The following is a 15,590-nucleotide window of genomic DNA, read 5'->3' as shown; positions in this document are numbered from 1 at the left end:
AGTATATATATATAGTATAGTAGTAGTAGTAGTAGTAGTAGTATAGTTAGTAGTAGTAGTAGTAGTAGTAGTAGAGTAGTAGTAGAGAGAGAGAGAGNANAGAGAGAGAGAGAGGAAGAAAAGACAAAGAGCATATATAGATAAAAATGAAGAAATGCATCGCGAAATGTATGAATTGGGTTGAAACAATAGTTTGTAATATTACTTCATTTAATAACATATCTATATATTTAAAAAATTTAGTAATTATGTTATTTAATAGAGTAAAATTCAACTTTAAGAATTTGTTTTTTAAATTACGATACGCGCGCACGATGATTTTTAATGGAGTGCATGAGCAATCAAAGTCAAAATACTCGTTTTATTTAATCCGCGATAACTTAATAACAAAAAATCTTAAGAACATTAAAAAACAATTTTGAGAGAATTTTAATTATTCATTAGGAAATAGACTTTGTAACTTTTTTTTAAGCACATAACAGACTTACAAAGTGAGAAGAAAATTTTTTATTTTGTTCAAGTATCATAGTTTTTTATAGTAAAAATTATCAAAGTCACAGAAACTCAAAAGATAGTGATCTTTCGAAAGTAGAGTTTCTAAACTCTCAAACCTCTACATTAAAATTTAAATTTTGTTAATTTTTAATAAATTTGAAATTATAGCTATATTTTAATTATAACAGCTATTTAAAAATTATAACTATTTGAACTGAAGCATTACAAACTTTTTTCTAATTCAACGTATATTTTTTCACTCAATATTATACTTTTTTCAAATGCGCGAGAAATATATGTTTGAGAACTAAGTATTATGTGATACATGATGACAAATAGTAGATTATTTATTACAATCGATTTAACGTGAGTTTTTTTGCGGCATTATCATTAGTATGATCATGCAATAATCTGGTGAGTGTAATAAATAGTCTCTTACCTCATTGCTGCGTGGGCATTAATTGATACGAGCATACGATGAAATACTTTGCACGACGTTGAAATTCTTAGGGTCCAGATACAATGAAAAGCACACACAGGAAATAACACACAGGCATGATAAGATTTCACCCTATCGGAAACTATGTATCAATTTCTGGTAGATTGAAGTATGTATATTGCTCATATGTTATTTTCTGTTTCTATTGTTTGTGCTTTTCATTATGTCTAAATCCTTGTGATAAAAAATAATTGTTGCATGTAACGAATGAGAATCAGCAATATGAAGTGAGAGAATCCGACAACATCTTAGAGAAAATAATGAAAAAACGAGTTTCAGATCAAACAATTCTTTTTTCATCAATGAAGGAAAGGTAAAACGATAAGAATGAGCAAGTCCGTTTTGATACGTGTCGATCTTTCCATTTATTGTTTTAGAAAGAACATTTTTTTTATTATTTATAACAATTATTGTTCAAGAATAATTAGATCGAGTACAAGCATCTCAGTTTGCTCCTGGAAAGGGAATCTAACATAACACGAGTCGATATATCCATGATGCTGATTCAGACGCTTTAAAGAAAATTTTTTTCTATATTTGATGTAATTGATTTATTTTAAAGATTAAAAAATATAATAATTGAAGTTAAAATGTGAAAAAAGGTTTATGCAAGGAACGAGGATGCACGTAAAAAACAGAGTTTAATGTACAAAAAAATGAATATTTATCAGTAAGACTCACTTATAATAGCACGTATTTGCAAAGGCACGTAATCACTTTCAGGTATTTTAAACAGTTGATAAATACAGATAATAGGAACGTCTGATTTTGTATTAATTTTAATTGTTACGTTTGCAATTGCGTTATTATGGATTATATAATATATTAAATGGTTAAAACATTCGTATTTATAAAAAAATATCTTTTTTTTTGAAAATACTGTTCATTGCCTATAAAGAAATTATACATTACTAATTGCAACTATTCATTGACTGATTATACATTGCTTGTAATGAATTAAAGAAAAGAAAATGTTCAAAACCTTCTGTAAAAAGTATGACATACTCGCTCATTAAACATGAGCTCTTTGATGTGACAACATTCATCAATCTTGGTGTTGAAAACATTTGTATGATTAAAACAACGAGACACATGCGAGGAAAGAAGAATACGATAACGACAGTCTTTTTAATCATCAGACTTTTATCCATCTTAGAACATTATAACTACGTATTTAGTGTATAAGCTTAAATCCGCTGTTTTTTAGTCAGAAAAACACATTTTTTTTCCTAGGAAGCAAAAACAAATTTATTCAAAGTACTTGCCCTCACTAACTATACATTTTTCCCATCTTTCGGGCAATTTGTGTATACCACGCCAAAAAAATTCCTCATCTTTCGAGGGAAACTCATCAAGCCATTTTGGGTCGTCTTCATAAGAATCGAAGTGCCGCTCAGCGAGCGCGTGGCCCATCAACGAAAACAGGTGATAGTCAGAAGGTGCCAGGTCTGTTGAGTAAGCGGGATGGGGTAGCACTTCCCAGTTGAGTGTCTCCAAGTAGTTTTGGACCATTGTTGACGTGTGCGATGGTGTGTTGTCGTGGAAGAAAATCAGCTTGTCATGTCTTTTCCGATAATGCGGCCTTTTTTCACGCAGAGCACGGTGCAATTTGATCAGTTGTTGGTGGTAGCGGTGAGCATTAACAGTTTCACCAGGTTTTAACAGCTCGTAGTATGACACCCTCCTGATCCCACCAAACGCACAGCATCGTCTTCCGTCCGAAGCGATTTGGTCTTGAGGAAGATGTTGATGGTTGGGCGGGATCAACCCAAGATTTCTTGCGTTTAGGATTCTGAAAATAGATCCATCTTTCATCGCCTGTCACAATTCGATGCAGGAACGACTTTCTTTTTTGTCTGGCAAGCAGAATTTGACATGTGTTTTGGCGTCGCTCCATCTGCCTATCGTTCAGTTCATGCGGCATTCATTTTCCGATCTTTTGAACCTTCCCCATGGCATGTAGCCGCATGGAAATGGCTGCTTGAGAAATACCCAATTGCTCGGCAAACATTTTTTGCGATTGGGTATCATCCTCGTCCAAAAGAGACTGTAATTGACAGTCCTCAACCTTCTTGGGTCGATTTTCACGCTTCTTGACACTCAGGTCAAAATTGTCATTGAACCGGCGAAACCAATCTCTGCACGTTGTTTCTGATAAAGCATTGTCGCCATAGGCCTCCACAAACATTCGATGCGATTCGGCAGCCGATTTCTTCAAATTGAAACAGAAAAGCAAAGCTTCCCGCATATGCTTTTTTTTAGCAAAAAACTAGACATGATTACGAAAGAAAAAATGTATGTTGTTGTATGAAATTGCTGATGGTGTGCACTGGTTAATGTTGACAGATGTCAAACACATAAAAAAAAGTGTGTTGTGTGCCCAGGGTAGCTTTGTACGCTCACTAATGTCACCTATGAGCAAACAACGGATTTAAGCTTATACACCTGTAAATTCCATTTAATTAATATATACGGCATCATAAATTTAGATATTAATATATAAAATTGTGCAACTAAATTTATTTAAATCTTTCTTTTATGTATATTACGTACATATGTATATGTATATAAATAAAATATCTCTGTGGCTGGTAATTGACATTTTTAACTTTTACATGTACTGCTTATACTAGAATCCTATATTATTAGAAAAGCGCAAATGGGTTTGCAAATGGGTGGCCGCTATCAGCCAATCAGCAAGCGCCCTATTTGCGGTTCTCTGATCTCATATAATGAGTGTGATCGTCGAATTGCCACTACGAACGCTTCGAAGCATTTGATTAATCAATCGGAAGAAAGAATTTTACTAATTAACTAATCAAAAAATTCGTAGCGGCAACTCGACCACACCTAATATAAGACTCTATGGCTGTGATCAAAGTCTCGCTATAAATGCATTTGATGGACCAATTAGAAGAAAGAATTTTACAATTGACCAATTAAAAAATGCTTCAAAACATTTGCAGTATCGCGTTGACCGTACCCTATATATTCTACTGCTAGAATGGATATAAAAAGATTTGTATTAGTGCATGTGCCTTGGAATGTTGATTGGCTCCGCTATTTATAGTTTAATTGTTTATTTTAATTGTTTTATTAGAAGAAGGCAACGTTAGAAAAAGAAGAGATTAGGATGAAGGAGGAATTGCGTCATAAATAAAAGCTGGAAATGGCGACTTCTGGTTAATTGGTGCACTCTTTTCATACCCACTCTATTTACTGCTTACCTCCAGCGCGAGTTCTGATTGGCTGCTGCTTTTCTATTTTACTGTCAAGATGTGAACGTACACTTTTAGACTAGTATTATATTTGTCGTACGACAAAGTTTTTAAATTCATTGATTGGCTATAGGATAGAGAAATCTGACAACTTCTCTTTTCTACAGCCAATCAATAGCTTGAATCAAGATTTAAAATATTTTCTCGTACGACAAATGTAATACTAGCCTTAAACTGTGGCCACCATGTTATCTTATCCCTTCCACCGTACATATGACGATATGACACGTATATCGGTTCTCTCTACTTCTATATGAATCTAAATGTCAGTAAACTTTGACAGGCCCTTATTTGTACGCGTTTTTCTCAGCTCTGATTTTAGGTATGTACCTAATTTATTGTTTGTAAACGTCTCGTATCAGGTTTCGATTCGAATAATGCATACAATGTGCTAGGATGCAAATATATAACCTTAAACTTCACACTTATCCGCTTTTACTTCACGCATAGAATTATTTGTGGAAAAATTAATGTTATTAAAATTTTGATCTTTTTCGCAGATCGTAAGATAACTTACTTCTTAGTACGACGTTACAAACAGCTAAGAAAATGAGCACGATAACCGAGCAACCGTGCTACACTCTGATAAACATCCCTACGGATACAGAACCACTCAATGAACTCCAGTTGAAGCAGGATCTTGAGAAGGGTAGTGTCCAGACGAAAATTGATGCGCTCAAGAAAACGATTCACATGATCTTAAGTGGTGAACGATTGCCAGGACTCCTAATGACAATCATTAGGTTTGTTCTGCCTCTGCAGAATCATACCATCAAGAAACTGCTATTGATATTCTGGGAGATTGTGCCAAAAACCTCTGCTGATGGCAAGCTATTACAGGAAATGATCTTAGTATGTGATGCATATAGAAAAGACTTGCAGCATCCCAATGAATTTGTCAGAGGATCCACTCTCAGGTAAGAATATAAACGAGTGCGAGTCAAGTTATAGATATCATTGTATATAATAAGTAGTAACCTGTAACAGGAACATATGGATCTAGTATTCTAATTCTATAACTCTTAACAGTGTTGGTATTATCCCAATATATAAATTGATAGCAAATTGTTATCAAGTTGACATGAAACTTGTTCATATTTGATGATAAATCTGAAACCATCTATATCAGCAATAAACTCATTTGTTAGCAAAACTGTTTATATAATCAGTAAAAACCAAACAAAATTTTAGTCATTAATTTGCTATCAGCAAGCTTTGCATAGTTTTGCCAACATTTTTTTTTGTTCTCATGTTATGTCAGCATATTATGTATCATCAATGCTGACATAAGATGTAACAGAATTTAAATTAAATTTGATATCTTTTTGTCGGTAAAATTTATATATAATACAATAAGAATCTTATTAAACTTATGTGGGAACAACCAATAAGAAAGGAACAGCCATACCAGTTAAAGCTGGATTTTTGCTGCTTAAATAATTCATTGTGAATTCATGTATTATATATGTATATATCAGGTATGTCCAATTTGAACTCCAGAGCCAAAACGCAAAGCCATCGATGCAAAAAAATTCAGTGTAAGATTTTGGGGACTGTAAAGTGTTGATACACATCTGAGTGATGTTTATCAACATTTTACAGTCCTCGAAATCTTACCTACAATGAATTTTTTTGCGTCAATGGCTTTATATTTCACTCCGGAGCTCAAATTAGACAGGCCTGGTGTATATATATGTGCGTGCATGCATGTATATCGTATTTGTAGTCATTTTGAACCGTGTGTAAAAATTTTATCGGACTTAAAAACGCAGCTAAAGTACTGAAATAATATCACAATTAAATTTTGATGCTCAAGAGGCATCTATTAAAGAACTCTTAATATGCTGGAAATCTGTAAATATTAAAAATCTATAAAAATCTGTAAAAATTTATGAATTTGGGATACTAGTGATTCTGGGACTTCTTAATTTTTAAATAGTATAATGATTTGCGTTAATTTGGTTTTACAATTTTATTGTTAAGTTTTGTTTTTTATGTAGGCTAATTATTGTACTATATATTTATACTAAGAATTCAAGTATATTGCAATTTTTTATATAGTTGAAAATTTAAAAATTTCTGTATATGATATTAATAATATAAAGATTTACAAAAAATTTAGAATTAAAAGAAAACAGGAGGTTTTTCGGTTGAAAAGACTGTTTTCTGAAAAAAATATCAGTGTGTTTAAATCTAACAAGATTTGGAAATAATAAATTAATATTTTTTGTTTTTTATATTTTGTTTTTTCAATCAGCCTCTTATACCACAGATTAACAATATACAATTGAACTTGAAAAATTTTTAAAGAAAATGCAACTGATAGCAAAAAATTGAGACTTTTTAAGAACTCATATTTCTTTATAATATCACAAAAATGTATGTATTTTTGTTACGAAAATTTGCAGATTTTTGTGTAAATTAAAGGAACCAGAACTTCTAGAACCACTGATGCCGGCAATAACCGCTTGTCTGGAGCACAGACACTCTTATGTCAGACGTAACGCAGTGCTCGCTATTTTTACTATATACAGAAATTTTGAATTTCTCATACCGGATGCTCCCGACTTGATTGCAAAGTATCTGGAAGGGGAACAAGATATGTCATGTAGAAGAAACGCATTCTTGATGTTACTGCACGCTGATCAGAGTAAAGCTCTTGCATATTTAGCTGCGTGTCTCGATCAAGTGCCGAGTTTTGGTGATATACTACAGTTGGTCATTGTTGAATTAATATATAAGGTATAAATAAATGCGTTATATCTAATGTACGAGTCCATATATCTATTATTGATGTTTGTTGATATAATTTTTCTCTTCTAGGTTTGTCTTGCAAATCCATCGGAAAGAGCACGTTTTATTAGATGTATTTATAGTTTGCTAAATTCACCTAGCGCTGCTGTACGTTACGAAGCAGCCGGCACGTTGGTGACTCTTTCCAGTGCGCCAACCGCGATCAAAGCCGCGGCTTCTTGCTACATCGAATTGGTTGTCAAGGAGAGTGACAACAATGTCAAACTTATCGTATTGGATCGGCTAATTGCGATGAAAGACAGTCCTGTATATGAAAGAGTACTACAAGATCTTGTAATGGATATACTCCGCGTTTTAGGTATTATATTAATAACAAGATATTTTTTGGAATTTTTACATATTATTAATAACATTATTATTGTTATTATTATCTATTTTCAATAGGATCACCAGCCTTGGAAGTCAGGACAAAAACCTTAGCTCTAGCCATGGATTTGGTTACAACTCGTACGATCGAAGAAATGGTCCAGCTTTTGAAGAAGGAAGTTCTTAGGACAGCTGGTGGAGAGCATGAGGATGCTGGCAGATATCGTCAGCTCTTGATACGAACTCTCCATACATGTTCCATGAAATTCGCGGATGTTGCTGTTACCGTCATTCCGGTTTTGACCGATTTTCTATCGGAAAGCAACGAAGCAGCAGCTACGGATCTTCTTGTATTTATTCGTGAAGCTATTCAAAGATTCGAGAATCTCAGACCATTGATTATCGAGAAATTGTTGGAAGTGTGTATGCAATAGTTCATTATAAAAAAAATATGGTTGGCTGTCAAAAATTAATTTTGATTTTGATAAATTAGGTATTCCCTCATATACGATCCGTAAAAGTACACAGAGCTGCACTTTGGATACTCGGCGAATATGCCACATCAAAAGAAGATATAGAAGCTGTGATGAGTCGTGTACGAGCAGCATTAGGCGAGTTGCCGTTACTCGAAGCAGAAAACAAACGTCAAGCTGGCGAAAAGTCCGAAGATGGTAATTCGCAGGCTGCACCTGCGCAACTTGTAACATCTGATGGTACTTATGCGACTCAAAGTGCTTTCAGTGCTGCATCTTCACGTAAGTAACTCTTATTTTTAAAATTTTCTTCATTTGCTATTCGAACTACTTCATTTGCTACAAGAAATGAAATTTTTTTTAGAAAATAAATTTGAATGTTTTGAATTTAAATTGACAAAGCGGCTAGCCTGCTCGCCAAGCAAATGAACATGATTGGTTGTCACTTATAGATCTAATCACATCACATTCAATCGTTCGGCAAGCAGGCTAATTGCTTTGTCCGGCTTGAATGCGCCCTATCATTAAAGTTTTATAATATTAATTTTGAATGCAATTTTAAATAAGTATAAAACGGAATGCATCCATTGTGTATTATTATATACGTTTGAATTAATAGGGAAAAAGGAAGAAAAGCGACCGGCATTAGTGCAATATATGATGGAAGGCGATTTTTTTATTGGTGCGTCTTTGGCTACCACATTGGCAAAATTAGCTCTCCGTTATAAGATACTTGAAACCAACATCCAAAAAAGCAATAGATTGCAAGCAGAAGCAATGTTTGTAATGTCCAGTGTATTGCAATTGGGCCGTTCAGGTCTTCCCTGCAAAGCAATGACACATGACGACGCGGAGAGAGTTTCCTTGTGCCTCAGATCTCTTGCTTGTCCAACACCTCTCGTACAGAAGGTCTTCACTGAAGGATGTCGCGATGCACTCGGTAGAATGTTGACTGCAAAGGCGGAAGAGGACTCGCAAAATCAGAAGGCCAAAGAAAAACCGGGCAGTATTGTCCAAGTCGATGACGCAATTCAATTCTTGCAATTGAGCCGAGGATCCGATCTGGCTGGTGGAGCTGGTGATATGTTCGAGCAAAGTCTCAGCGCGGCTGTAGCAGGACGACCTGGCACCAGCGGAGAGACCCCGAGTGCCTTGAGCAAAGTCATTCAACTCACTGGTTTCTCGGATCCAGTTTATGCAGAGGCCTTGGTGCATGTTAATCAATATGACATCGTGCTAGACGTGCTGATAGTCAATCAAACGGAAGATACTTTGCAGAATTGTACATTGGAATTGGCTACTTTGGGCGATTTGAAGTTAGTGGAGAGACCGCAACCTGTCGTACTTGCGCCTAGGGATTTTGCTAGTATCAAGGCAAATGTGAAAGTCACATCTACAGAGAATGGAATTATTTTTGGAAATATTGGTGAGTGTGAAATTTATGTACTATTGAAAAATTGCAACAAATTGTTGTCTGTTTCAAAAGACAAAAGTTACATAATTATTCTTTTTTATTTGCAGTTTATGATGTATCAGGAGCAGGCTCTGACAGAAGCGTAGTTGTTCTTAACGATATACATATCGATATTATGGATTATATAGTGCCTGCGACGTGCACTGATACGGAATTCCGCCAAATGTGGGCCGAATTTGAATGGGAGAATAAAGTTTCTGTTAATACAACTCTGTCTGACTTGAGAGAGTATCTTGCACATTTATTGAAATCCACAAATATGCGTTGTCTTACGCCAGAAAAGGTATATTTGATTTTTTTATTAGATTAATTTTGTATTAAAATAGCATTGCTATTTAAAAAATTGTTATTATTTTCTTTACAGGCTCTTTCAGGACAATGTGGATTTATGGCTGCAAATATGTATGCTAAATCGATATTCGGCGAGGATGCATTGGCGAATTTATCCATCGAGAAACCTCTGAACAAATCTGATGCGCCAGTGGTCGGCCATATTCGTATCAGAGCCAAGAGCCAAGGTATGGCTTTATCCTTAGGCGATAAGATTAATTCAGCGCAGAAGGATCCGCTGACTAAAGTCGTGCAAGTTGCTTGAATTGCATCATTTTGACAAAATGCTCTGCACGAGTTGAGTCTTCGGTTGAGTCTTCGAATCAGATGACTACTTTTATGGAATTTAAATATTATTAAATAAATTTTGCATATTTATGGCATTTAAATTGTTATTTAGACATAAACATCCTGATCTTTTATAGATATCCTTTTAAACTCGTATTATTTGTCAATTGAAATACATTGAATTTATTCATATGAATCGCAGTTATAGTAAGCTAACGCCCATGTTAATTATCATATAATTATTATACAATTATATTACATCTATGAACTTGTCATAAGCATGCAATTAGTAGCGCCGTACACAGGGATAGATGTATTTATAGATGAGAGAATAAATATATACAGTGCTTTATCTATGTAAGTTTTGTTTCTTTATTTCTCTTTACAAATACAAATATTGACAAATATGTAAGAACGTTTATAATATATCTGTATCTTTTTAAATAAAATAATTTAATGAAAATGCTTTTACAATCCTCTCTAGAAGTAATTCTTCGCATGACTTTAAAAATTTTGAGAAAAATGTGGGATAATGTTTCTAAGTTTTTGACACAAGATGTTGGATTTTTATATCAACTGTAATTGTGAGAATCTTATTGCTGTTTCTTTTGAAATGATTACTTCTTGGTTTAAAGCCATCCTCCTCTCGATTTATTATGCGATGTAATGCTTACAAGTTTCTCTCGGTCATCATCTTTATTACCATCTGAGCTTGAGGTAACTGTTAACGACGGGATAATCGAAAGTTTAGGACTATGTGAAACTTTCGGCCGTGCTCTGATCGAACTATTTCCGTCTTTAGTATTGGTTGGAGGTATACCCATAGATGCGGTAGCAGATTTGCTTTGATTTTCTATAGGAGAACTAGAAGAAGTTCTTGTAGCAACAGAGATGGTAGCAACAGTGGATTTTGCAGTAGTGGCAGAAGTAGCAGCAAGTTTGGCAGCAGTAGTAATGCTAGTAGTAGTAGTAGTAGTAGTAGTAGTAGTAGTAGAAGTAGCAGTAGTGGTAATAGTGATGGGCTTAGCATAAGTATTTGTAGTCTTCATAGTGACAGGCGTAATTATTGTAGCAGTAGTCACGGCAGTCATAAGCGCTGTATCGATTGCGGAAGTTGCAGCAGTCGTAACAGATATCATAGGGACAACGGAAGTAACACTTGTTGATGTCGAAGCTTGAGTAGCCATGGATTGAACAGAAGTTGATAATTGGCCTAAAGAAAAAACAGAATAGTATTAGCAATAAGTACCATAAATAAAGTAATCTCATCAACATAGCTATTAGTTATAATTTCTCACTCAATAATATAACTATGATATAACACAGTACGTAACAGTTATACTATTATACATGTACGTATCAGTTGTATATGTATGTATGTATGTATGTATCAGTTGATATTTGCTGGCATATTATATGATTAAATTAAATATTAAGTATTACTTTATAAGGGAATACAATTTTTCAACTGAACTGAACTTTTGTTTTTATGATGAATATGAGTAATGTTAATACAGTTTATAATGTAGTTTATATTCAAATATAAGAAAGTTAAATAATTGTAATTGAATACCGAGTTGAGTAGGTGCCTTCCTTTTGATTACTCGCGGTGGTGATGTACGAAGTGGTAATAACGGTGCAGTAGCCTTCGTCATTTTTTCGTCAACGAAATTGATCGAAGATGTAGATTTGCCCTAAAACATGGTATAAAACATTTTTGGATAAAATTTTATATTAAGGACGATTATCTTATCGATTTTAGTGATCATGACAATGACATATGAGATCAAGGTCATGACCTTGAATGACCTCCAGTAGATATTAACTTTATTTGTTAGTAACTTTTTAATAAATATGCAATAATAAGCGACTGCTAAAACCTGTATTAAGCTCGTTGAAATCGATGAAATCGTTCTTATGAAGTTTTATCTTTATATTATTTAGAATCCCTATTAAATTGTCTAATAAATTAATAAATTATTAAGTGCTTAAGAAATTATTTTACGTTCATCAGAACGTTTTTACATATACTGTTAATTATTGAATTTAATACCTGAAGAATTAATTCAAACGGTTGGGAACCAATGCCGTTTCTAATCGGTTCTGGAGTTCTGTCTTTTTCAAGTCCTGTTTTAGCACCGCTATCGCTGTCAACTATTTCGTGTAGCACATGTAATATCGTCGCTGCAGTAGTTTCTGGCAATTCAACCGGCACTTCTGGCGGTAGTGGGCTCTTTTGCGTCAAACGTTTTGCTTCCTCCATGGCTCTCTTTAAACTCTGCTGATTCTGTAGCGACGTTTTGCTGCAACTTTTGCCGATTTGAGAGCTTTTAATTGCATGTTTCACCACCTTAAAAAATTACGACGAGAAGCTTATAAGTTTAACCGACTATCATCGGTCTTTTAATGAAATAATAAAGATCATACTTGATTCCAACGATGTTCAGCCGAAGTTAATACAGCTAATCTGGCGATTCTCTTCCATCTTTCAACGTTGTTCTCGTCTTCAGGTTGTTGAAGAGCTATCTCTTCTTGAAGATCGACATCAGCTGGATTTACAGGACCTGCTACTTGAAAGTCTTTCATGAGTCTTCTCTCCCATACCTTCATCTTCTTACCCAGTATAGCTAGTTTCAAAAGAACAGTGACAGTCAATATGAATTGTAATATAATTTTTGATGAGCATAAATTTTGCGTTAAGCTTATCTTGTTTGTTATTTGCTAAAATGCTTACTCTTTTCCTTTGTGTCGACGTCACCAATGTCCATGCCATTTCTGTGCAAGATGTCCAGAAGTTCACATCTCCATGATGATAAATCAGACTTAAGTTCGTGAACATCGTCTTCGGTGACAGGTTCCATTTCGTGTTCGCTGTGTGCATTCACAACGTAGCGCCATATCAAAGCTCTCATGACTGCACCGTATCTATATAATTGATGGAAAACATATATAACTCGCCATTATTATGCTATCATATCTTATTGTCTGCAGAACAACAATAATTAAAATATTGAAGAGTTATATTTAACATTAACTATGAAAATTAATTATGTAAAGTTACCTAATAAAAAACAATTCTTTCGTAATATTTCATAATGTTTTTAAAAATTTGCTATATTTAAATTTATGAAAATTTGTGAATAAGTATCTTGAACTTCTTTAGATTTTATAATTTTTCTTCAAAAATCATGGAATGAGACATAAAAATTCTACAAAATTCTATGGAATATTTTCATCTGAACGTTTAAAACTTTTACATGATGTTATTATTTTATTTTCGAATGAAACATTTCAAAGACAGTACTTATATTCGTGTGCACGTCGACGTTGACTACAATGTCTACCGATACGTTTCTTCTGCAGGCCGAACAATCGGAAAAGCAATTTCGGTGGTGGGAAGATATTGAAAGGAGGCGGAAGAGTTCCGCTGTCCTCGAAGTAACTCATCCATAATTTTGTTCTCGCAAATTTCCACTCCGTGTCGGAATGTTCCTATTGCGACAATGCTTCTGTTGACGAGATTATTAATTTACATCACAAATATCGTTCTAGTCAAAGCCTTACCTCAATAACAGCGTAACTGTTACTCATCATAGCTATCAATAGATTTAGCAGGACAATCACGTTGATTACGGAATACGATCCAAACATCAACAAGCCCCAGAATCGAGTATATGACTTGATTCCTGAAAATAATAACGTTGCTGACTAAAAAATAATAACATACTTTTATTGATGACAAGGCATTAATTTTAAAGAAAAGGTTCATTTTTATAACTGATGTTTTTAGATATAGTTTTAAATTACACATGGACGTACCAGTAAGTTCGAAGCTTTCGATGCCAATCATACCGAAACTGGCCCAGAAAAGACTCTGACACGATTCGAACAGATTACTGAATCTGAAAAAATTTTGCACGAGGAATTAAAACATTTGTGGAACATTTGTAACATTATGTTAAAAAGAAGTAAATACATTAAAATAAATAAAACAATACATTAGAAAATTAAATTAAATTTTCATTTTTTCAAATCAAAATCAAAATTACAGTCATTTTGTTCTTCAAGGATAACGTGCTTTAGAAATATACTGCACAAAACGAAATATTTATTGTATACATGTGACAAAAAATTGTAGCTTTAATAAATAATTTACAATACAATCTATTATTTTTTTCATGATTATTAGGCCGAAGATTAATTTGAAAGGAAAGATTCGAACACATGTCTCTCGTTTCGTTTAGTAATTCGATTATTCTCACCTTCTCCATCTTAAACAGGCGTCACTGCCGGCATCCCATGAAGGATCCGATATTCCTCTGTAACACTTCTGCCTCTCCAGTTCCGCAAAGTACCACAGCAACTGATTCAAGCCGCAAGCGAAAGCGAATAACACTAAGGTGTAAATAAAAAAGAATTTCACGATGTCGATTACCATTCTGCCTAACGATATCTAAAACAGAAATTGCAAGTCTCGTTGATATAAAGTATCAATATAAAAAATTTATTAATAATTATATATTATAATATCAGGAGTAACCCTTTGTGGATGGGCAGCAATTATAATTGCTCTTGTTATATTTCAGAAATTACTAGCTCAATTTTCATGAAATTTGATGGCTTTAGATGATCTTTTTGAAATAAAAAATTCGAAATTTAAAATGATAGATCAAACATGAAAAAATATTTTCACATCTGCTTCTATCATTTTCTAAAACTAACTCCTTTATTAATTTCCCATCCTCAAAGGATTCCTAAAACACTATCGATATTGAGTGAAATAGTATTGTTATCAATACCTGAAGCGGTCCTAGATGTGGATTAATGCTGAAGAGATGAACAATTTTTAAAGCACTGAAGACATTTGCAGCCGCAAAGAGACCCTCCGCTATCAGTTGCGGATCGAAATCACTCCAATTTTCTCTTGATATTAGCGCGGCCGATGGGTCCATTCGTATCTCTGCACGCTGTTGAAGATAAGCTGCCAGTCTAAGGACGCCGATTGCCATATAGAGCGTATTTCTGGTAAAGTCGATAAAGTTCCACATGTCTCGCAAATAACTCTTCAAACCGTTTACATAAACCTGAAATTTGTTAAATCATGCGTCACGTCTATTGTTAGACAAATATACATTGTTAGACAAAAAGTACGGTTTTGTTAAAGTATTTGATTTAAAAATTTAAATCAAAGAATTACAACTACTTATAACTACTATATATAAGAGCCAACATTTTGAATGTGTATATATATATATATATTTATAAATATATATATATTTATAAATTTTTTGTTAAATATAAATTAAAAAACAATTAAATTTTACATAGTTAACATTCCTATTGTTTTTGAATCATCTTTTCAGTAAATTGATTCTAATACTTAAATAATGATTACATTAAATGCAAACAAATTATCACATTCAAATAACATACATCCAAATGATCCAAAATGTAGAGTCCAAATGTTTAATTGTTTTTTAATTTATATTTAATAAAAAAATTATATATATATATATATATATATATATATATATATATATATAGTACACACATATATATATACGTACGTTCTTATATATATTATTATTATTTACTTATTATTACTTATTTAGTTTACTTACTTACTTACTACT

The 15,590-nt window shown here is 33.4% G+C and overlaps 2 protein-coding genes across 2 annotated transcripts in view; one reads left to right on the top strand and one right to left on the bottom strand.

Moving 5' to 3' along the window:
* The first annotated feature begins 4,821 nt into the window (after positions 1-4,821).
* On the top strand, positions 4,822-9,934 carry LOC105617934 (coatomer subunit beta). The gene is made up of 8 exons (XM_012199467.1): positions 4,822-5,189; positions 6,681-7,014; positions 7,096-7,384; positions 7,471-7,811; positions 7,886-8,147; positions 8,485-9,291; positions 9,387-9,622; positions 9,704-9,934. The coding sequence occupies exons 1-8, from the start codon at positions 4,822-4,824 to the stop codon at positions 9,932-9,934; spliced, it is 2,868 nt and encodes a 955-aa protein (XP_012054857.1).
* Positions 9,935-10,586: 652 nt separating this feature from the next.
* LOC105617933 (transient-receptor-potential-like protein) overlaps positions 10,587-15,590 on the bottom strand; it is a 10,713-nt gene continuing 5,709 nt past the window's right edge. Inside the window, exons 8-17 of the mRNA XM_012199466.1 lie at positions 14,757-15,041; positions 14,220-14,410; positions 13,777-13,859; positions 13,522-13,643; positions 13,262-13,449; positions 12,692-12,882; positions 12,385-12,584; positions 12,011-12,307; positions 11,531-11,651; positions 10,587-11,170 (exon numbers count right to left, since the gene is read on the bottom strand). Of these exons, the coding sequence (XP_012054856.1) occupies positions 10,587-11,170; positions 11,531-11,651; positions 12,011-12,307; positions 12,385-12,584; positions 12,692-12,882; positions 13,262-13,449; positions 13,522-13,643; positions 13,777-13,859; positions 14,220-14,410; positions 14,757-15,041 (2,262 nt within the window). The remainder of the gene's footprint in view (positions 11,171-11,530; positions 11,652-12,010; positions 12,308-12,384; positions 12,585-12,691; positions 12,883-13,261; positions 13,450-13,521; positions 13,644-13,776; positions 13,860-14,219; positions 14,411-14,756; positions 15,042-15,590) is intronic.

This window comes from Atta cephalotes (genome assembly GCF_000143395.1).
Source record: "Atta cephalotes unplaced genomic scaffold scaffold00015, whole genome shotgun sequence".
Taxonomy (NCBI): domain Eukaryota; kingdom Metazoa; phylum Arthropoda; class Insecta; order Hymenoptera; family Formicidae; genus Atta; species Atta cephalotes.
Note: the sequence above shows the minus strand (reverse complement) of the source record. Positions and strands in the feature narration are given on the sequence as shown.